Source organism: Pogona vitticeps, chromosome 5 (assembly GCF_051106095.1).
Source record: "Pogona vitticeps strain Pit_001003342236 chromosome 5, PviZW2.1, whole genome shotgun sequence".
In the NCBI taxonomy this organism is placed as follows: domain Eukaryota; kingdom Metazoa; phylum Chordata; class Lepidosauria; order Squamata; family Agamidae; genus Pogona; species Pogona vitticeps.
The window spans coordinates 112,336,422-112,360,890 of NC_135787.1; the positions used below are offsets into that span (position 1 = coordinate 112,336,422).

At 40.4% G+C, this 24,469-nt stretch overlaps 1 protein-coding gene across 7 annotated transcripts in view; it reads left to right on the forward strand.

Moving 5' to 3' along the window:
* The window catches only part of CACNA2D1 (calcium voltage-gated channel auxiliary subunit alpha2delta 1), a 540,926-nt gene that overhangs the window by 276,835 nt on the left and 239,622 nt on the right, over nt 1–24,469 (forward strand). For all 7 annotated transcript variants that reach the window (XM_073000730.2, XM_078394287.1, XM_073000729.2 and 4 more), the window contains one exon: nt 10,245–10,289. In XM_073000730.2, the coding sequence (XP_072856831.1) occupies nt 10,245–10,289 (45 nt within the window). The remainder of the gene's footprint in view (nt 1–10,244; nt 10,290–24,469) is intronic.

The window sequence follows — 24,469 nt, forward strand, 5'->3', positions numbered from 1 at the left end:
CTCCCAAACATCCTGTGGGTTCCACAACATTCTGTATTCTGTTGTGGGGCAGTGGATGGGCTGAAAGACAATCACTTTTACATTCTCTTTTACATCTTTAGAATCCATCCCACCAGGGGCTGCTTCCCCCTTCATGCCCAGAGAACAACTATATTCATATAGCAATGCTGTTTTTTTTTTAAATTGATACATAGTGCTCTTTATTCAGATATGCAAAACTTATGTCTGCTACTATGGACAATTTTGGCTTATTATGTTGATTTGTTTAAAATATGTAGGAGAGATTTGCAGATACCCTGGACTTCCAGAAAGATGAACAACAGGGCTTAGAGCAAATCAAGCCTGAAGTATCGCTGAAGGCCAAAATGATGAAACTGAGGCTGTCACCCTTTGTGCACATCCTGAGAAGGCAGGATTCTCTGGAAGAGAAACTAATGATGGGAACAGTAGAAGGCAGCAGAAAAAGAGGAAGACAGAAAATGAGATGGATTGACTCATTTAAGGAATTACAGACTTGAGCTTACAAGAGCTGACCAGGCATCATTTTAGAGATTACCTTAAACCAGCAGTGACTAGGTGGCACGTAACACCAACATTTTGCTTAAGAGATGAAAGATTAGTGTGAGGTCAATAGTCCCTAAGAACTTCATCAGGTAAAGTAAATTTAGGCAGTGCGGCAGTAGACAAGATTGTATTGCTATAGCAGTCTAGAGAGAAGAGAAGCAGAGGTCTTATTTACACTTGAAATTACTCAAGGAGAGACAAGGGTACGGCTGTGGAAATTGAAGAGTAGTCACTTTCAACTCTTAATAAAAGCGGTATTTATCTGGCATATAGGATCCAATTTCACATTTGTTTGTTGTTCTCCTTGAGCTTTTTCGATAAGCCTTGTGGGAGCTGATGAAAAAGACCACCATACAAAAACATTCCAGTCTTCACAAGAGTTGTGGCTTGTTATGCAATCAGTCAGTAAGGTTCTTCCTGTGGGTTTCCCATGTCAGAAAAAGAACTTCACTTACTGGTTGGCGACTGTTGGGGTGTGTGGGAATGTTCTCAGTCCATTTGCAACTAAAACCTACCTCTGGACAGCAGGCTTCCAGAGTGGAAGGAGAAAAAGACAGTTTTTAGAGCAGTGCCAAGTGTTGGCAACTGATTTTGTTCATGGCAAATATGAGCAGCAGGGACTGTAAAAAGGCCGAGAGGCACGTGTGATCCACATTAGTACCCACTCCTGAAATAGAAGGACGAATTGTCTGAGAACTGTGGAAAAGGTGAATCCCATCTTGAGGCCATTAGGAAGAGTGATAATAAAACTTGCAATACTACTGTACTTTTATACAAACCTAGAGTTTGTCAACACTGGAATGCTATTTGGGTCATGATGTAGGTGTTATATAAAATTATGCACAGTATGGGAAAACAGGGTGAGGAGACTGTTTTGAATACTGCTCTCTCAAAATTCAGAACCTGTACAGGGTAATAATGAGTCATTTTAATGGCAAACAAAAGGAAATTGTTTTTAATGTAGCTAAACCCTACAATTCTCTAGTAGAAGATATGATGGTGCCTCACAGTTACATGGTGATAGAATGGAATGAGAAGAAGTAATCTGTTATTAAGTTTGGCTGCCAGTCATGAAAGCTTTAAACTGGCCTTCAGGATCCCACTCGGTATACCTCTGAGTATACTAAAGAACATTCGTGTCTTTCTCATTGGGAGAAAGGCAGCTTACAAATCACACTAAATAAAATAAAATAAAAACATTTGAGGGGGAGGTACAGCTTTCAATCCTATGTTTGCTTTTTGGCTTCCAACAAAGATCTGGTTGACCAGAATGGGAAACAGGATAATGAATTAGGTAGGTTTTCAGTGTAATCCATGCAGGGTTATCTGATGTTTGAAAGTGTTACATGTTATGAGGAAGCTTCATGTATGCATATATTAGTTTGAGTGAAACTATACCGACAGTTCTCAGAACCTTTATTTAATTATCACTAAAGCAGGTGTACTTACTCTGGGTAAGGAGGCTCACATGAACCCAACTTTTTCTGTTTCTAGTCTTGTCTTGTCCCTATCCATTGAATTATTTTTTTAACAGTGCCCTCTCCCCAATTAAAACCACGGAGGAGAAGCGGTAAAAACAACAGCAACAAGAATTGTCTTGGGAGAAAGGCTCTGCTTATTGTATGCGTATGCTGGCACAGTGTGTATGTGTGTATAGTGCATTCTTTTGAGTCAAGGGGTGAGGGGGAAGCAGTTTGGCAAAATACAACTAACTGTCTGTCTGTCTGTCTGTCTGTCTCTTTCTCTCTCTCTCTCTCTCTCTCTCTCTCTCTCTGTGTGTGTGTGAGAGAGAGAGAGCTCTGCTCATCCTTCCTTCCTGCATTAGTTCAAGTGATCACATGCCTGAACTGATACAAAAGGATCTGTTTTTTTAAAGTACAATAGGATCTCCATATCTGCAGGATCAGTAACTGCTGATTCAGTTATCAACAGTCTGAAAATATTTTTAAAATTGAAAGAAAAATCCTAGACATATATATTTCTAAAGATGAAGATACCAGAACAGGCCAATAGAATGGGCCAGAGACCATGCTATGTATTTTGTTGTTGTTGTTTAGTCATTAAGTCTTGTCTGACTCTTCATGACCCCATGGACCAGAGCACACCAGGCCCTCCTTTCTTCCACTGCCTCCTGGAGTTGAGTCAGATTTATGTTGGAAGCTTCGACGACACTGACCATCCATCTCATCCTCTGTCATCCCCTTCTCCTCTTGCCTTCACACTTTCCCAACATCAGGGTCTTTTCCAGGGAGTCTTCTCTTCTCATGAGATGGCCAAAGTACTGGAGCCTCAGCTTCAGGATCTGTCCTTCCAGTGAGCACTCAGGGTTGATTTCCTTCAGAACGGATAGGTTTGATCTCCTTGCAGTCCAGGGGACTCTCAAGAGTCTCCTCCAGCACCACAATTCAAAAGCATCAATTCTTCAGCGGTCAGCCTTCTTTATGGTCCACCTCTCACTTCCATACATTGCTACTGGAAAAACCATAGCTTTGACTATATGGACCTTTGTTGGCAAGGTGATGTCTCTGCTTTTTAAGATGCTGTCGAACTTTCTCATCGCTTTCCTCCGAAGAAGGAGGCGTCTTTTAATTTCGTGGAGCCCAGGAAAGTAAAATACATCACTACTTGCATATCTTCCCCTTCTATTTGCCAGGAGGTGATGGGGCCAGTAGCCATGATCTTAGTTTTTTTGATATCAAGCTTCAGACCGTTTTTTGCACTCTCCTCTTTCACCCTCATTACGAGGTTCTTTAATTCCTCCTTATTTTCTGCCATCTATATATAGCATTCACTATAATCCATGTTTTTTAGCATCTGCAGGCTTGGAAATGACCCCCCATGAATATGGGGGAACCTACTGTCAAAGCTCAAGCATCTGAGAAGAAAAACTATGGAGGGGTGACTCTGGGCTGATTCGCATTTACGTGATCAATGGAAAAAAGTGTGAATCAGCCTGCCCTTTACCTGTAGTATTTCTCACATTTCCCCCCAGTTTTGTGTAGGCATCCTTTAGTCTCGAGAGACCATGATAACATGCTCTGTATGGAGGACTTGGAACAGTGTCTAGTGTGGTTGAGAAGGCCAACTCGAGAGTGACAATCCATTCCACACTGAAGACAAATACAATCTGTCTCCTGTCCAGCTCCCTGATTTTACTGCTTACAGCAGTGGTCCTCAGCCTTGGGTCTCCAGATGTTCTTGGACTTAATCTCCCAGGAATCCTGGCCAGCAGAGCTGGTGATGAAGGCTTCTGTGAGGTGTAGTCCAAGAACATCTGGAGGCCCAAGGTTGGGGATCATTGGCTTACAGGACTGCCTCTTTGCCTCGGCCTGCTGAACAAGGGTCTCTTCAAATTGGGAGAGGCCATGATGCACTGCCTGCCTCCAGGCTGAACGCTCAGATGTCAAGTTTTCCCATCTGTTGAGGTCCATTCCTGCTTGCAAATATCCTTGTATCACAGCTGTGGTCTCCTTCTGGGGCAATTTCCCTGCACTAATTCTCTATACAGGAGATCTTTTGGAATCTGACCATCAGCCATTCTGACGACATGCCCAAGCCAACGTAGATGTCACTGTTTCACTAGTGTATACATGCTAAAAATTCCAGCTTGTTCTAGGACTACTCTGTTTGGAACTTTGTCCTGCCAGGTGATACCAAAAATGCATTGGAGACAACGCATATGGAATGTGTTCAGCTTCTTCTGCTGCCATGCACAAAGGGTCCAGGACTCATTGCAGTGTGCTCAGGACACAGGATCTATAGACCTGGATCTTGGTATATGCTGCCAGCTTCTTATTAAGCCATACTCTATTTGTGAGTCTAGACAACATGGTACCTGCTTTGCCAAGCTCGACATCTAAGGAGAGAGTGTCAGAGATCGTTGAGCCAAGGTACACGAAGTCATGAACAACTTCAAATTCTTGTGTGGATATGGTAATAGAGGGAGGTGAGTCCACACTCTGGCCCATGAGTTGTGTTTTCTTCAGTCTGATTGTTAGTCCAAAGTCTTGGCAGGCCTTGCTAAAAAGATTCATGTGTTGTTGGAGGTCTTCAGCAGAGTGGGCAACAACAGCTGCATCATTGGCAAAGAGAAAGTCCCACATGCATTTAAGTTGGACTTTGGTCCTTGGTCTCAATCTAGAGAGATTAAAGAGCTTTCAATTTGATCTAGTCTGGAGATAGACACCTTCTGTTGCAGTTCCAAAAGCGTGCTTCAGCATGACAGCAAAAAGATCCCAAACAGAGTCATCATGAGGACACAGCCTTGTTTCACTCCGCTTCGGATGTCAAAGGGATCTGATGTTGAGCCATCAAAAACTACAGTGCCTTTCATTCCTTGATGAAAGGACCTGATGATGTTAAGGAGTTGAGGTGGACTTCCAATCTTGGAAAGTATTTTAAAAAGTCTGTCCCTGCTAACCAAATCAAAGGCCTTTGTGAGATCTATGAAGCCCATAAAGAGTGGCTGTCATTGTTCCCTGCATTTCTCCTGCAACTGTCTGAGGGAGAATACCATGTCAGTGGTGGATGTATTAGCTCGAAATTCACACTGTGATTCTTGATAGACTCTGTCTGCAAGCACCTGGAGTCTCTTCAGCACAACACAGGAAAGCAGCTTCCCTACAATGCTGAGAATAGAGATGCCACACTAATTATTGCAGTCACCCCTGTCTCCTTTGTTTTTATACAATGTGACGATGTTTGCATCCTTCATGTCCTGTGGTACTCCACCTTCCCTCCAGCAGAGACAAAAGGCATCATACAGCTCAGTAGTGATGATCTCTTTACAGCACTTCAGCACTTTAATAGGGATGCTATCCTTCCCAAGTACTTTGCCAGAGGCGAGGGAATCCAAGGCTACTTTTATTTCTGCTAAATTTGGTTCACTGTCCAACTCTTCCAAGACAAGCAGGCATTCGATGTTATTTAATACATCTTTGGTTACTACATTCTCTCTGGAATATAGCTCAGAGTAGTGCTGCACCCAGCGTTCCATCTGTTGTGCTCGATCCTGGATGATCACGCCTGTAACAGATTTCAAGGGAGCAGATTTCTTCTGTATTGGACCGAAAGCCTGCTTGATACCATCATACATTCTCTTGATGTTACCTGTGTCCACTGCTATCTGTATCTGAGAGCAGAGCTGAAGCCAATAATCGTTGGAACATCTCCTGGCAGCCTGTTGGACTTTGCTACGAGCAGCTCGAAGTTGTACTCACTAGGAGAGGCTTTGTATGCTGCTAGACCTCTCCTCTTATCTTCAATGGCTGGCATTAACTCCTCTGAATGGGTTTTGAACCAGTCGGCCATTGTTTTGGTCTTCTTCCCAAATGTGGACAAGGCAGTGTTATAAACAGCGTTCTTGAAATGTTCCCATCGTCCAGGTGCATTTGCATCAGCCAGACCTGGATGGGTTTCCTCAAGCGCTTGGGCAAATTCCTCCACTTTTCTTTGGTTGTGAGTCTTGCTGATGTCAATACATGGTCTTCCTTCCTTTTTCATGTGATACAATCTCTTTGTTCACAGTTTTACTCTACTACACACCAGGGAGTGATCAGTATCGCAATCAGCACTCTGGTAACTACATGTCATCGTAATACTAGGAAGGCTAGAACATCTAGTGAGGATCAAATCGAGCTGATGCCAATGCTTGGGTCTTGGATGTCTCCACGAAAGGAGCCTAAATATAGAATTGCTCAAATATTTTAGCTAAGAAAGAGCTCATGAATTGGCTTGAATTTTTGCTCTAAGTAAAATATGAGACAACTTTTGTATCTGCTGGAATATGTGGAGTGTCTCTCTATAAAAGGATGACAAATGTATAGATGCTGTGGAAGAAAATGCACATTCAGTACAGGATTGGGGCAAATATAATTCATGTCTAGCCAGGCTAACCAAAGACATTTTTTTCCTTCCTGTCATGGAGTACCACTTCTCTCTCAAAGGCATCCTCCCTCCCCCAATGAAATAACATGGTTCCCAAGATCAGTCAAATTATTTTGACACCTGAGATAGAAAATCACACAGGCTCCTGTGCCCATCTCACACACACACACACACAATCAATGGTACCCTGGATGCACCTGAGACACAGACAGAACTGCAGTTTTACATACTGTATGTGCTCTATGTTGTGGAGAAGAGGCATATTTGAATGGCAGGATGTCCTGCTTTCCATGCAGAAAGTCCTAGGTTCAGTCTGTGACAACTCCAGTTTAAGCATGAGAAGGAGAGCATGGAGTAAAAGACCACCGAGGCTGTATAGAGCTACAGCCAATCAAGCAGCAGAATACTAGGCTGAATGGACACACCGTCAGTCATATAAACAAACATATGTGAGGTTCATATTCTGAAGGAGCATGCAAATGACTCCTTTACTGTTTAACCAAATTCTTTGAAGATGATAAATTTAAAACCAAGTTTTAAGACATAATAGAGTTTCACATTATGGATGTGTTAGAAAAGATGACCACCAGGTAAGGGCAACCCCACCAAAACTAGTAGGATAGCTGGTTGTAGAGAATTATGAATTACTGTAACTATCCTCCCATTTATTTTTTTTGTGGATGAGTTATAAATTCAGTTTCACTTTATCAGGTTTGTAGCTTTTTGAACCTTGAACAATGGTTTAAAATAAATTCCAGCCTGTTGCTAAAATAGTCAACTATTGCTAAAATGGCCTGTCTTATTTTGTTGGCTTGTTTATCAGCCACTTACATAAACTCAGTGTTTTCTTTGAGTGCTTTTTTGCTGTAGAAGAAATAACCCAATCATTCTCTTAGTCAAATATGTTTTTGGAATGTAATGCCAATAAATATTATTTTTCACGTTAAGCTGGAATACTTTTAAAGTAACATATTTTTTTTATTTAGGATGTCAAAGGTTCCCTCACACTACTAGAGGAGTTTTAAAATAATAGCATGAGTCTTAATTTTATATGGGAGAAATTGCATTCATATGTGCCATTAAAATATTACTTCCCTTTTCTGTGTTTGACTTACAGTAAATGAAATTTTCAAATATGAATGATGGAAGGTATTGCTTTAAATACTGAGGGCAGGGAAATATATTTTCCTACTATTTAATATATCAACTAAGAAGAAAAGAAAAGGAGTGAGCAGTCTTGTGTCAATTCATAATACCTGGGGGAGGCATTCAATTCTGGCTGCTCATGACTTTGCCCCTATATTCACTGTACTTTAATTTTCTACCAAGGTGTGATAAATATTTCAGCAACCTTTTTTTGGATTACCAGTTTTTAGGTGAGAAAGATTTTTCCTGTTTCATGTAATGACAAAATATTCCTTGAATTTCCTTGTCTCTTCCCCTTTTTACATTAAACAAAGGCAAGCCCCTGCAGTGTGGACATTTCTCTCTTTCTCTCTGTCTGTGTGGGTCCCTGTATGTCTTTGTACAGTGCAACTGAGAATCATGCTACATCATCACACAACTTTCCCAAAGCTAATAAAGTGTAGTAAATGCAATGGTGGACTAGGGTTTGAGAGATTCAAATTCAAGCCCCTTCTCAGCCATGAAGCTCAGTGGGTAACCCTGGACCATTCACTTTCTCTCACCTCACCCTTAATCTACCTCAGAAGGTTGTGCTTAGCATAAAGGAGGGAGGAAAGGAGCTGTACAAACTGTGTTGAGTGCACTGGAGCAAGGCCAAGATGTAAGTGTAACTAAGAAAGGAAATGAAAAGGAACTTCTTACCCCTGTTGAATAAAGATGTAAGAAAGTTTTGTTTCAGTGATCAGACTCTACCAAAATTCATGACATCATAACACGGGAGAAAGGAAGACAAACTGATTTGCCCATTGTGACAGATGAGTGCAGCAGCTTGGTCTAGTTTTTTGTAAAAAAAAGGAAAAATAAAGGCGGAGGCTTTTGACCAATTGATGAAATAAATATTCCTATCTTGAAACTCTCCCATCGAAACCAAATGTCTCTTCCGCCACCTTCCCATCTTCAGTTTTTTGTTTGTTTGTTTGTTTGTTTTGCTTTTCCCATGACTACTTCAAGATGGAAAAATTCTGCAGCAGCAGATGTTCAACTTAATGCTTTAGGGCTGAGCCACCTGATGGGAGATTGTCAATCCAATGCAAGAGGTGCGGAACATAGCAGGATTAAAAGAAAATTAAAACTATATTGCTGTCATTCTCTCCTGCTAGCCACATGCTAAGCTGTAAATGGTTTCTTAGAGAACAACCCACCAAGTTGTAGAGAGTGATCGATGTGCAGCCAGTTAGCTTGGGTTCCTAGCAGTGACAAGAATTTTCTCACTTGTCTTGAGAAACAGTAAGTTCAGGTTTACCACCCTCAATTTGGTACAAATTCAGCACTAATGAACAAATGTGATGTTTTGCTTCTTTAGAATTAATACATAACTGATAAAGGTCTCTCAAGTTGCTGTACTTCCCATATGTAAGTCATGAAATATCTTTTTTAAAGACAATGAGATGGGTAAAAGCATTCCAGTTATCCTCTGTTATCCAAATATTTACAGCTAAGATGTTGCACATTGAGTATTTATGATAAATTTAGATCAGTAGAAATTATATGGACTAAATGTTTGAATGCTGTGTTCTCATTGTATCCCTAATGTGATTTTGCACCTTGAGGCAGCCCTAATTCCTGCTGAAGTTTGTGCCAGGATACATCTGATAAAAACTACTGAATAAAACTTCTTTCCCTTCTAGTAGGACTTGTGCTACTGATTCTAACAGATATTTTACAGTCAAAATAGAAAACCTGTCTGAAAACATATTGACTCTGGCATATTCTCCCAGCACTTTAATAACTCTTGTCTGCTGTAAACCTAGATCAATTATAAAACAAAGAATCAAAAGTATAGAATGACAAGAACAGACAAGTTTAGTTACCAAATACTGTGTTCTAGGCAACAAGACAAGTGCACCCTCTACCTACCTGGCTAATTTATTATTTCCTGAGTTCAGAAAAGCCTTTGATTTAGTTGAACTTTATGTATTATTTTCTGTGACCCTGGAGGGGAGGTATCATGGAATAGCCTATCAGGAACATACATATTGCTTTGACAGTGGGAAAATGGAAACTGTTGGGCATGTCCTGTTGTCTGCTCCTTCTACCACAAGTGGTTCTTAACCTTTTTGAAAGAAACACTCCCTTGAGCCATTGAGGAAGTTAACATCGCCCCCCGCTGCACCGCCGCTGCAGGGAGGGGGTGATGATAACTTCCTCAATGGTGGCGGCGGCATCACATCCGCTGCCAGCAACAGCTGCTCTGGATCCAGTAGCGTGGTGAGGGGGGGGCAATGATAACTTCCTCAATGGTGGCGGCAGTGTGGTGGCTCCATTGCCCCCCTATTGACCCCCTTCTGTTCCTTCACCCCCGCATCACCCCTTTTTGTTCCATCGACCCCCTGAAAAACAAAATCACCCCCTGGGGGGGCGATATCACCCAGGTTAAGAACCACTGCTTTAATATATAGTTGTTGTCACTGCTGGAGAACTAATACCAAACATAGTTGAATTCTCATTTTTTGGTCCATCTTTAAACTAGAATGGCCACTGATACTGCTTGTAATTAACAGGCATATGATTAAATGCAAACCACTCCTACCACCATATTTACAATTAGTACCAATTTTGGGTCATACTTTGTTAAGATTAACCTATTTCCTCCTTTCTCTTTTGTGCAGAGTAATGATATTGTCTACTACAATGCAAAAGATGACCTTAATGAAGTAAGTAACATTTCTGAAAACATCAATGTGTGCTTTTCCAGGTTTCTTAAAAGACCGGCTTTTATTGTATTCACTCCTACCATAGTTACAGTCACTCTGAAGGATGCTTGAAAGTGTACACCTGTTAAACCACCATTTAAAAATAGAACACATTTGTCAAGAATATGTTTATCGTGACACAAAGATACAAATGGTTCCCAATAGATTTTTCGATAGCTTTAATGTACCTTGTGAGTTGCTTTCTTCAGGAAGTCTTGAAGAAAAATAGATTTCAGAAGATGGTTGAAGAGTAAAATGTATCTGCAACAAAACAACAAAACAAAACAAAAACAGAAGAAAAAACAAAAAAAAACTTTCTTCTTAGCAAAAGATCTGAGAATCTCTCTCAAAGAGAATCTCTTCAAAGGATTCATGAGAAGAATTATAGTGTACTGGAAGATTTGAAGCTTGCAGTATTATGGATTTTTTTTTTGTTTTACTAGAATTCAAGATCCAGTTGCTGCAGCTGAATATATCTGAACCCTACCCAGTTATTCTGAAATCCAGGATAATCAAAACAGTTGCAGGGTAGTGGCTACCTGCCTCCATTTTTTTCCTCATGCAAGCAGAAACTCATTTGAACTGATGTGTGCTGTATACGTGAGCAAGAACCAGAATTTTCTGGAGTTTTTGCTCACATGGGGAGCAGCCTGCAACCTCTCCTCTGCAGACTTTTGATTGGCCCGGTGAGCGAAACAATGATGAAATAACGGAGCTAGGTTTTCACATCTAGGACTAACACCTTTGCAGTCCAGATTTTGAAACTTGCTTTCAGCAGAGAAGCCTGGCCTGCAGATGTAGCCATGTTTTTTTGGAGCATCTGCATTTCTTCTGAACTACCCCATATCTGGAGTATGAAGACTCATTTGGGGCCTGAAATTAGCTTCTATGTGTGATATTTTAGTGGTGTCATGTCCACTTTCCCTCTAATAGTGTTGGTGATTCTGGAATTCAGAATGATTGAGAAGGGCTATAGAATTAAAGAATTCTCAGCCAAGAGAGGATTACAAATTATATGTGACAAAATTAGAACATTTTGTTATTGCTGTTGATCAATAACTGGAAGCCAAAGATCAGATTCTATGCTCATATTCTATAGATCATCTAGATCAGTACACTGGTTCCCAAACTGAATGATGTATGCTCCTGGAAGAAATTCCAAGGAGCCATTATTTATTTTTATTGATTTAAAATATTTTAATCCCACCTTTCTTCTTAAAAAAGACCCAAGGTAGCTTACATCATTAATAAGGCAATATTTAAAGCTAAAAGCAGTAAGTATACAAGTATTTAAAAAGAATTAAACAAGTATTGTATTAAAATGGTAAATAAAACAATACGAGCCTGTTATATTTCATGAAGATTTCTTTAAAAATCAGCTTAAATTTCTGTAATAGACATTGATACTAGCATTTAGACTTTCTTCAGAAAAACCATTTTTGCTTATTTTGCTTTAATATAATATATTTTTGTGTGTGTTTATCTTAAATTTTAACTTAGGAAAAGGGGCATGATACTGAAAAGTTTGGGAACTGCAGTAATAGGAAAACTAGCTTTACTGTGTCAATACTCTGACAAAAATGATGTTCTTCATTGTATGTTTGAATCCCTTGAAGGTTTACAGTGGGGTCTTGACTTGAGAACTTAATCCGTATTGGAAGGTGGTTCTCAAGTCAAAAAGTTCTCAGGTCAAATCTGCATTTCCCATAGGAATGCATTGAAAACCATTTGATCCGTATCTGCTCTTTTCCGTCCATAGAAACTAATGGGAAGCTGCTATTCTGCCTTCAACCACTAGAGGGGGATATTTTGTTTCTTTTTTTCTTAGGTCAAGAAACGTTCAGGGAAGGCAGGGAAAATACAGTCCAGGCAGTACAGTACCAGGCAGTCTGAAGACTCCCAATCCACTCTCTAAATGCTGGGAGGAGTGAGGAAGCAGACAGGCACCCTTTTCACTGGCCAACAGTTAACTGAAAATTCACATTTTGCACTTTCCCTGCCTCCCACGTGGGTTTTTTTCAGTTCTTAACTCAAATCTAAGTATGTAAGTCAAGTCAATATTTTCCTATGAGAGTGGTTCTTAAGTCAAAATGTTCTTAACTCAAGCCGTTCTTAAGTCAAGACTCCACTTTATTTCAATCAATGAACACCATCCCCACTTTGTAGGCATAGCAAGCATCTGTGTTCGAGACAACAATTTGCAAAGCTAAGAAACACAACAGAAGCATCACACCTCTTGAGATTTATTGGGGAAATGTGTGAGACTTCTAAGGAAATCATAGAATGATGAAGTTTGAAGGGGCCTATAAGACCATTGAGTCCAAACTCCTGTTCAATGCAGGAATGCAGATGAAAGGATATCTGCCAGGTGGTTGTCTGAATTTCTCTTTAATGCCTCCAATGTTGGAGTACTCACCACCTCTTGAGGTAATTGTGGTCCCATTGCTGTATTGCTCTAACAGTTAGGACATTTTTCCTGTTATTCAACCAAAATCTGGTTTCCTGTAACTTGAGCCTATTGTTGTGTGTCGTGCACTTGGGGATCTTTGAGAATGGATCCTGCCCCTCCTTTGTATGACAGCCTTTCAAGTATTTGAAAAGTGCTATCATATCTCCCCTCAGTCTTCTTTTCTCCAGGCTAAACATGCCCAGTTCGTTCAGTCTTTCCTCATAAGCCTTGGTTTCCAGCCCCCTGATCATCCTTCCTGCCCTCCTCAGAACTTGTTTTGATTTGTCAGCATCCTTCTTGAAGTGTGATGTCTAGAACTGGGCACAATACTCAAGATGAGGCTTAATCAATGCCGAATAGAAGGGAACTAGTACCTCATGGAATTTTGAGAATATAGTTCTGTTAATGCAGCCTAAAATAGCATTTGCCGTTTTTTATCTGCTTCACACTGTTGGCTTATATTCAGCTTGTGAACCGCTGGATAACTCAGTGGTTGGGAGTTTGATTTCCCACTGTGTCTCCTTGAGAGGGGCTGGACTTGATGATCCATAGGGTCCCTTCTAGTCCTGCAGTTCAAGGTTGTTGTTGTTGTTGTCGTCATCATCATAATCATCATTATCATCTATTATGATTCCAAGATCCTTCTTTCTTGTAGTATTGCTGAGCCAGGTATCCTGCATCTTGTAACTGTATGTTTGGTTTCTTTTTCCTAGTTTCTAGTTTCCTTTTCACTTTTTTTTGTACTACAATAGACTAATATGTCTATAGCTAGATTGTGATATGTGACCTGTGGTCTTTTAGAGATACTATGCCTGACTTATCACTGTCCCCATCATCCTGTCCCTGACACACGCACACCACATGTTGACAGTACCATTTTGTAGCAGGGAGCATTTTGTATCAACAAAGCAACTTCCATCCCTGGAGATGCCAAGAGTTCAAGCTGGTAACCTGCACATCCAAAATTTATGCTGTGCCACTGAAATGGTGCCCCTTAACCAGTGGAATGCACTGTGGTTCAGTTCATGTACTTCCTTTGGAATGTGGCTTATTTCTTAAGTCTTTAATTACCACACACACAAGCTAATATCTCACCTAGAGCTTTATGTGTGTGTGTGTTCCTGTACACATGAACCCAATTTGTTCCCTGTTCCTTCAGAAGAAGGAGGGAGGCAAGAAAATTACATTGGTCAGTCTAGTGGTGCATAATTGGCCCAGTGCATGATACCCATACAGTAGATCTTAATTTGAGTATTTATCAGAGGGAGATGTTAGCAGCCATTATTCTTCTATATGAGACCTTTAACAGTGTGTACACACATAAAATCTGACTCATGGAGGTTGAGAGCATGCAATTAATCGCTCAATTTTGCCTGGGAGATTAGTGGTGCTGGGAGATTAGTTAACCCCTGAATTGGGGGAGATTAGTTGGAGTTTAATTTATCTGGGGGATTAGTTGTGCTGCATTCATTGGATTTTACATGTGTATAACTCTTAAACTGTGATGTCAATGTGTGATCATTGAACAGCCTTGGAGTGATGCAAATATGTCTGGTAGGTGGGCTGGGAATGCATGGTCTGGCTGCCTCATCGCATTAGGGAAGTGATTGGGTAAATATGTAACTCAGCATTGGCAGGCTTTAAGTTAAATAATGTGTTGCTTGGCCCTGTGCTAGCCACAGAATGGGCCCTGAGTTGAACTCATGGTCTGCAAAATTTAGAATTTCCTTTGAACTCTTGATAGCAATTGGATGAAACAAGGAAGCACTTTTTAACTGGAACAGATACATTTTGTAGGTGTGACCTATACGATGATAGAAAGTTTTCTATAAATGCATTAATCAGATCAACATGCTTCACTTGCCCATAGTAATAAAATGTGACTTAAGATTGATGGCATCACTATCATGCTTTGACACTGCTGCTGTAAGATAATTAAAGTGGGAACATTGATCATGTCAAACAAATCCTTCTGAGTTTCATATACTGGATAGGGAAATTTAAATAAGATGACAGTGTAGGAAAGTTTGTTTATGCTGATTTTAAAGAAAAGGATCCATAGTCAATCGTGTAATTAACAGCAGTCTAACTTATCCTTTCTCATTCTGTACTGCTCAACATTGACGTATGCACAAAACCGTGTAGAATTTCTCTTTTTTTTCTGAATTGTCCTGTTAATTTTCCAGGACAATTTTGTTTGACTCCTCTGTTCCTGACTGAGATGGTGGCCACTTCCAGATTGGTAGGGTCAGTGCTTAGATAGTCAGCTGCCTTTTCATAATGATCTGATCTGTGGCTAGATGCTACTGCCATGAACAGTATGTGTATCTGCTGAAATTGTGTTGACAAACACACACACACACAGAGAGACACACACAGAGACACACACACACACACACACACACAAAGTTCTGTATCATCTGTGGGTGAACAGTTCCATTGAAAACATTCAAAAATAGCAACATGAAAATTACTCTTTCAACAGTCAGATAGAAATCAGGAGAGAGGTAAGGAAAGAGAATCGACACAACCATGTATGCTATTAAGTAACAATATTAAACTTTGTTCATCTGGAGAAATCCCAATCTGAGGGGAAATGAATTATTGTATGTTTAAACAGGAATTCATGAGAACCAATCTGAATAAATCTTAGTTGCAAAAGCTCAGAATCTGGCTTCTGTCTGTCTGTCTATCCATTCATCCTTTGATTGTTTTTGCTGTTTGGCATCTGAAATGTGTGAGATGACCCAGTTTTGAATCTGTATATACAAGTATATGACATTTGTAGCTGTGATGACTTATTTAAAATCAACAAGCTGTAGTCATCACTGGAAAAATGTCTTTGTGAACCTTATATTGTACTGTATTTCAGATACGTTATTTCTATTGCAACATCTGACGTAAAGGCTGTAATCTGGTTCATGTTGCAGTTCATGGCATCACAGAGCATATGCCCTCAAGTGAGACCACTTTAAAATCCTCGTATGAAAAATTCTTTGGAAGCGGAAAACCAGCTCAATTATTTGTCCCTCTGTAAGACTCATTAGCCACTTCTGCCTCCCCTAAATACTCCAAGGAATTCCAAATGGAGATACTGTATTGGCTGTATGATTTTACATGTATATTTTTTGTGAAGCAAATAATCATACCCCATAATTTGTGGAGTCAAGAAATGAATGTCAGTGTCTTCCTTATAGCCTGAAAAACTGAGACGCTTGACTGATTATTTTGCCCCTCAAACTGTATTGTTATTCTAGCTGCTGTAGCTGTGAAGACCTTAGCTGTTGACATCTGATGGTTCAAAAATTCCAAAAAGCATCATTACATTTCCTAGCACCTGTCAGTCAGCAACGGGGTACCTTGTCGATCAGTAAGTAAGAGTAATCCTGTTACAAGCAGTAGTGTCAAATGGAACACCAATTAAAATTACTATTTTGAAAACTCTGTGGCTTTTCAGCACCTGAAATATTTAAAACCCTAGGGCTGCTATGAGTTGCTTCTGCTGTAGTTCTCTGGGATTTTTTTTAACTGTAGTGTATTCAAACTCAAATAGACTTTTTGCAGTCTCTTCTCTGTTAGTGTGTTTGTGCGTGCATGTTTCTGTTTTTCTGTTTGTGCTAAGAGATAAATCTAAGACTTTTAACAAAGAGACGCTCTCAGCTCTAGGCCCAGATTTATGTATTTATTCAATTGCCCCTGTTTACCTAAGCTGTAGCAGGTATAGTATAGAAGAATTATTTATTGAGAGAAGGCAAGAAAACTAGCTAAGCTGGAGATCCTAGGCTGTCAGGTAACCCTAAGTCCTGAGGTTTTGAAGTGATGCCCTGTTTTAAAAAGCTAGAAGTTTTCTGTGGTGGTAACCTCTCTGTTGTCATTTTTGCCCTGAGAAAGTGACTGGCCTGGCCATTGTACATCTTTAAGAGCTAGTGAAAAGTAGGTCCATGAAGAATTGCTAAATTCAGAATTTTGTTTAGGCTTTCTTGATGTTTTTAACTTTTAAATTTTTTTATTAATTCCAGCCAAAAGAAAGGAAAGGCGGGCGTAATTGGAAGTAAATGTAATCATGACCTAAGCATATACATTCATATAAACTTGCCACATGTTTGAAAGTAATTTCACTCTGGCATCACTAGAATATGTTCACATGCAGCTGAAGCACTGAGATACTCTAACCATTGAACAATGGATGGTGTGTGGCAAAAAGAGAGAGAAAAGTGTTCTCTGCACACCATCCAAAGGATGGGTGATACCTTTAGTAGACCACTAAAAATATATATTAAAAAGAAGCTAGCCAGTCTTCACAAGGCTAGGCACCACAGTGATCTACATGGTCTGAAAAAACATAAAAGGTCCCCCCCCCCAAAAAAAAATCAGCCCAAAATTTGGCCATGATTTATGAAGCTTTTATGTGTTTTTCTGTACTATCCAAAGCACTGTGATGCCCAGACTGGTGAAGACCTATACAGGTTGAAAGCTATCTTCTGTCTCTTAATTTTATTAGTGGTCTAATAAAGGCATCATTTACCCCTACCTTTGAATTGTGTATAGTTATCTTTCTACTCTTGTATTGTAAGTAAGGAGTAGGAGTTCATGAAGTCCAATTATTCTGACCTCTAATTAAGTTCCAAATGTCAGGGATATAATGAAAAACTACAAATATAAAGGATTTTTTTGCACTGCAAAGTTAATTTGCTGTAGTATGTCCAACCAAGAAGGGCCCACCACTGGACTCATCTGTATGATATAGAAGCACTGACTTTATTGCAATGCCAGAATTTAGCAGAAGTGGTCACTTTCTTGTAAATAAACAAAACGATGTCCGCTATGTCTAGAATATCAAGGTTTTTCTTTTTTTAAAATACCAAGTGTTGGATTTGGTCTAAAGAGGTTTTTGGTATTGAAGCTCAGGCAGATATTAATTGGTTATTCAATCTATGCTGCACGGTCCAGTTCTACTGCATTCTCATTATCAGACATGTTGCTTTCTAATGAACAATTATAAACAATGGTTGTTGGTTTCAAATCCTCATAGTGCTTATAAAGCAAGAGAGGTTGCCAAGGCCAGTGGCACATCTATGAATACCCAAAAGATGTTACAGTTGTAAATATTACCCTACTGCCCCAGCAGGTAGATCATATATGGATTTGCAATTCGAAAATGCTGTCCTGATAAAATGAGGTACATTTGTGTGAGATTCCAAAGCCGTCCAATATTTTTTATCTCTAGAATGAAAGGAAACCAAGGAGCCCTTTCTTTCCTGCCAAGTACTATTCAAAATTAAAGTTGCAGAGAGGGGGGGCAGTACCGGTATGTCACAAGGAGGACAATGACTCTTGTGACCAAAAATAATGTTTTTTTTAAAAATAGGTTATATATACTTACTGACTGCTAAAACAGTTTGAAAGAATACTGGGAAAAGTGAGCGGTTTGTCTATTTACACAATAGACACAATATTTTCCTCAGTATGATTCAAATTGTTTTAGACATTGGTATGTACAGTAGACAAAATGTTGTCTTGCATGTGTGTGTGTGCGTACACACGCACAATTCCTTTCTCACAAGAAATTGAAATAACAGGTTCTAGTGAGGGCATGAATTGTAACTGAATAATGAGAAAGTGTTATTCAGTAGAGTTTCCCAACCACTCCCCCTTTGGTTGACCCTGGCATCTGATGTTAATAGCTTTTCAGTGTTCTCTGAATGACAGAGAAGATGGTGGAAGTGTAAAATTGATCCCCAGTGCTGTAAGATTTTTTTTAAAAAGGTTTTTACTAGATTTAGAACAAAAGCCTCTGAAAAGCCACATGCCAATTCACACTTCATTACAGAGCAATAATTGGAGCATAGAGCTAACACAAAAGTCTTATAGATTTTTTTTTGCATGGCCAAAGTACATTTTGTCTTGCCTACCAGTTTAGGATTAAGCTTGGTGGGGAGTCTCTTTGGATTAAAGTACTCAATTGAGTATTGTACCTCATACTTAGGAGAAATGGGGAGAAATTGTGGGCAAGAAAATACACAGAGTACTTGAATGTGTGAATTAGTGGGTCACCAGTTTCAAGTCATTGCGCCACAATTTCAGAAGTATAGTTATAGGTAAACCATACGCGGAGTGGACACATGATATAAAGTTTGTTATCTCACATGCCATGGTATATATACTGTCATTGCTCAATATGCTTGACAGTGTTCTGAACACCAGTGAAATCTGACATATGGCTGCCTGCATAATTTACTTCCTTTGGCAGATGTAAATGCCTACCCTGCTGTGCAACTGTTTAGTTTTATTCCTCATCCCACACAAAACACACAGCATTTTTAGCCATCCAAAATTGCCCATATTCTCACATTCTAAGTTGTTTCACTCCACATTCTGTCTCACAATCACTTCTAATCCTCTGTTTATAGTCACTCTCTTACATCTTTTCTCCTCTTTCATCTTTTTTCCACAAGCTTTGTGGCGCAGTGGTTAAACTCCTGTACTGCAGCCAAAACTGTGCTTACAACCTGGGGTTCAGTCCCAGGTAGTTGACTCAGCCTTCTATCCTTCCAAGGTCAGTAAAATGAGTACCCAGCTTGCTGGGGGGAGCAATCTGTAACCTGCATAATTAACTTGTAAACCACCCCGAGAGTGCTTTAAGCACTATGGGACAGTATATAAGCAGCACACTTTGCTTTTTTGCTTCTTCTTTGCCTTTATTACTTTCTGATTTCTCATTTTCTCCTAGTTTTCCATCCTTCCCCCTGAGATACAGTTGTGCTCTTCCATGATATGTTGCTGTCTATCATTTTCCCTCTATGACTCAGATTATAATCAACACATTTATCATGTTTTGCTTACTTTAAATCAGCATGCTTGGAAGTTTTACACTTTCTAGAACTGCAAGTTTTTCTTCTTTTGTTGTTGTCTTCCATTTCTTTGCACTGGCCATTATAATAGTTCTCTTTGTCTCTACCTGACAGTTGCTGAAAAGCTTTATTCAGGATTCTAACCCTTCTGTAGTCACTCTTTATTGTTGTTTCTCACCAGTCTTTAACAATTTTAAGTGTTCCTTCTGTCATCCATCTATAATTTTCTTTTCTGTTTACTACAGGAATTGCCTTTGTGTTTTCTTCCCTAATTGCTTCTTTGTTTTCAGTCTACAGTTCTGTTTTATAGTCAATTGAGTTTAATAATGGAAATCTGGTTTTTGTGTGGGCTTAAATTCAGAAATATTTCAATTATATTTTGGCACTGGAATTCTTTTAGTGCTCTTCAGCTCTACTCTAATATTTGATATTAACCATTCAAAATCAGTACTACAATCTGCTCCTGGTCTTGTTTTGGCAGAAAGAATACAGCTTCCACATCTCCTGCTTCTAATTACTTCTAATTACAAGGTAGTCCAAATGTCTATATTGGCTATCTGGTGAGGTCTACAGTCATCTGTTCAGTTGTTTGAATAATATATTTATAATGAAAGAGATTGTTGGCTTCAAAGAACTCTGTCAGTCATTGCTCTGCTTTGATTCTGACCCCAAGACTAAATTTTCCAACAACATTGCTGTGTTTCCTACTTTTGCATTCCAGTCACCTATGATTACAAGCATGTCTCATTTTAATGTGCTCAATTTCTTCCTGGATGCTTGCATAAAAGTTTTTAAATTTATCTTCCTCAGCATCTGTAAATGCAGCATAGACTTGAATAATGGTTATGTTGAAGGGTTTTCCCAGAAGCCTGATTGATATTATTCTGTCAGACTTTGCATTATAGCCCCATCTGCCTGTGCTACATCTTGTCTCAGTATTAGATCCACTCTGTTTTTTTCCCTGATTTTGTCATTTCCAGAGTAAAACACTTGGTAGTTGTCTGGCTGAAAATGCCCTGTTCCAGTCAAGTTTAGTTCACTGACACCATGGTCTGCAATGTTTAAATGTTTCATTTTTTGCTTTATAGTTTCCAGTCTACCTTGATTCATACTTCTCACATTCCGTGTTCCAGTTGTGTGTGTTCTGCAGCATCACACTTTCTTGCCATCTCTTTGCATGGCAGCCATTAGACATCCTTTCATCTTTAATGTGGCTGTGTCATTAGCAACAATGCTACTTGTATTCGGCCTTTGCTTTTCCCCAGTAGCCGACTGAGTGATTTCCAAACTTCTATTACTATTTCTTGTTTCATTTTAGATTATCTCATCATAGGGTATTCAAGGTAAGAAAAGTTCAGCAGTGGTTTGCCTTTGTTTGTGCAGTGCTAATGAAAGCTAGCTTGAGTGTCACTGCCATTGTCTATGAAAGATCCCCTGCCAGCATCAGCTTCACTATCACTCTGCCCAGTAGCTGCCCTCCAAAGGTTTCTCTGCCCCCCCCACTGTCCCGCCCCTTCTGCTGTTTTAACCTAAATGTAGATGCATCTTAGTCTGGTGTCTCAGTTGCCACCATTTTGCCTTGGGTGGCCCTGCTAGGAGTCTAGGCTAGTGATGGAATCTGGCCTCCTTACAGCATTGCTCTCAGGTTCTCTGACATACTTAGCCCCCCCCCCCCCTTCCCCATGTTAAGATGTTCATCCAAGAAGGGTTTTTTTTAATTAAGAGGTAAAATGTTAAAATAAAAAGGAGATGGAAAATTCAGGAGAAGAAAGGTGAGAGAGGAGCAAGGTCTGTAGAAGATCAAAGAGGACTGTGAAAATGTGCAGTTTTATTCCTTCATCTAAAACCCTCCATTATCCTTGGCTATGTTCCTTTTCTTTCCTCCTCAAGAACTGAGAGCTGCCCATAAAAATCAATGGGGAAATCCAAGGTTTTCATTTAGCTGTGACTGTGCTCTAGTGTGCCCACTCTACAGCAATAAATTAAAATGTAGCTACAAAGAGGAATATTCTTGTCCTTTTAAACCCTGTTGTTCATCGACATTTAAAAGCAATTATAGTTCAGTTCTGTCCATGGCGAGCCATGGCTAGAAAAGAAAAATTTGTGACAGATTTGTAGTGTAGTCTAGAATAATACTGGACTAGAACCAGACTAAGTGGTTTACAACAAGCCTGCAGTGTTGTCCAGTCTTGCTCTCCCCACTTTGCAGGTTAAGCTACAAGAGGAATGTTATACAGCAACTGTAGAGTACAGTTTACTGTTAATATAAGAACATAAGAAGAGCCCTACTGAAACAGTGATGTCTACGTTGGCTTGGGCATGACGTGAGAATGGCTGATGGTCGGATTCCAAAAGATCTCCTGTGTGGAGAATTAGTGCAGGGAAAGCACCTCAGAGGGGGACCACAGTTGTGATACAAGGATATCTGCAAGTGGGATCTGAAGGCCTTAGGAATGGACCTCAACAGATGGGAAACCTTGACATCTGAGTGTTCAGCCTGCAGGCAGGTGGTGCTTCATGGCCTCCTCCAATTGGAAGAGACCCTTGTTCAGCAGGCCGAGGCAAAGTAGTCCCAAAACCAGCAAAATCGGGGAGCTGGACAGGGGACAGATTGTATTTGTCTCCAGTGTGGAAGGGATTGTCACTCTCGAATTGGCCTTCTCAGCCACACTAGACGCTGCTCCAAGTCTTCCATACAGAGCACATTACCATAGTCTCTTGAGACTAAAGGATGCCTAATCAGTCAAGAAGAGCCCTGCTGGTTCAGGCCAGTGGCCCATTTTGTCCAGTTCCCTGTATCTCACAGTGGCCCCACCAGATGCCTCTGCGAGCACATGAGACAACTAGATACCTGCCTCCTGATACCCCTCCCCTGCATATGTCATTTGGAGGTACCCTTCCTTCCTCAGAATATGGCAGGCTAGAGATAGGTAGGCTGGTTTGAATTTCTATTCAAAAATCCCTTTCGTTTTCAGGTAGTACCAAAGGTCAATCTTCTTAATTCTCCTCCCATTACATCCAGAAACCTCATTCTCCCCCAACTCACTGGATGCATTTTACATTCTCTAAAATATATGAAGACAAATTCAGGCTAGAGCAACAATTCCAGTCTCTGGAATGCTGGTATTTTAGCCAGAGTTTCAAAAATGCATACGTCCTAAGGGTGCACTGCTGCATTTTGTTAATAGGTGTTACTGGATCTTAATAATAGCTAACCTTGACCAGTGGCAAACTACTGACTAGGATTCTTCATACTCTACAAGAATAAATAATTCTGGAGCTCTTAATTTTGCATAGTTTTCGTTTTATTTGAAAAATAGCATGCACATACTCCTGTTGCCAGATTAATAATACAAGTGCAAATTTTGTATACATTTGCCCTAATTATTTTGCACCTCACCTTTTGGTGACTATTTTAAAGACTGCTTGTGTTCCTTAGTCTCAGTGGTTTACAAGCCCAGACATGCAGGTTTGGGTAGTCAGGCCTTCAATTAGACAGGGTAATGCAACTTCCTTCCTTCCTTCCTTCCTTCCTTTCAAAATCGTGCACATACATGACATATAGCCCCCCCCCCCCTCGGGAAAGCAACTGCTTCAATCAGACAATAGACACTGAGGCCATGAGTGGAAGCCCTCAGCTCTTCCTTCTAATTCCTATAAACTGGAGTGGGTAATGTCTGGAGGGCTTGGAGCAGTGGCATAGCATGGGTTGCAAGCACTCAGGGAAAAGCAAGTATTGCGAGGCGTGGGTCATGTGCCAGCTCTGTGACATAACATGTGGGCAGGGTGGGGCACGGGGTGGGCAGAAGAAGCCCCCAGGGTGGGGTGCCACAAAGGAGCCCCTGAGCCGCTTGAGGTCTGTGGTGGCAGTGGTGGCGATGCCTCTGGTGACTCAGACTTGGGTTGCCGGGAGGGAGAAGAGGACCACACACTGTGGGAACTTGCCGGGCTAGGGCGGTCTATGCTCCTAAGAATTTTTTGCCCAGGGGAACTGCCCTATAGCCCTGCCTCCTGCCATGCTACACCACTGGCTGGAAGCCACACATACTACCTCTGGCTTTTTCAGCGCTGCACTCACTGTCTCATCCCCTCATTTTTTTTCTTAAAATTTGTTCTGTCCCCTATCAAAGCTCCCTTCTGCCTTCTAGTAATAGCAAGGAGCAATCTCACCAGTTTTTGGGTGGTTCTGAGCTGTTTTAAATGCTCTCTGGTTTTGAAAAATACCTCCCAACTGAAAAGTGTGTGTGTGTGTGTGTGTGTAGAATAAAGTGAAATAGCTCCAGATGCCTTTAAAGCGCATAAACATTTTTTTTAAATGGTGGTGTGAAAATGCCAGGGGATGGCACAACCATACCCACCCCTACTTCGACTGTTATAGAATATTGTTGTCATTTGTCACACATGTTTTCCTTTCTAGCCAGCTTGGTTTAGGGCAGGAGGAGACTTTTTTAGGTATGGTTCCTTTGCCCAAATGTATAAATTGCCCCATCTCTCCTGAATTTCCTATGGGTGCCTGCTGCCCTTTGAAGTGATGAAAGACACCATTCCAGTTGATTTCAGATGCCAGTTCAGTTCGGTTCTGTACATGGCATAAATGGGGTGCTGTTTGTCTTTGCCAAAAACCAGAAAATGTCTTGGACAGGCCTGATTTTAAGACATATTTTTGGCCTGCAGTATTGTTATTTCCCCCTAGATTGCCAAGTGGTGTGAGGAGGAAATCCGAGATTCAGGAAAAATGACTTAGCATTTAGAAATAAGGTGCTTTTGTGCCCATTCTAAAACCAGGCATTAGCTTCCCAGAAATGGAATTTGCACACAAATCCTTTTGCATACAGATCTGT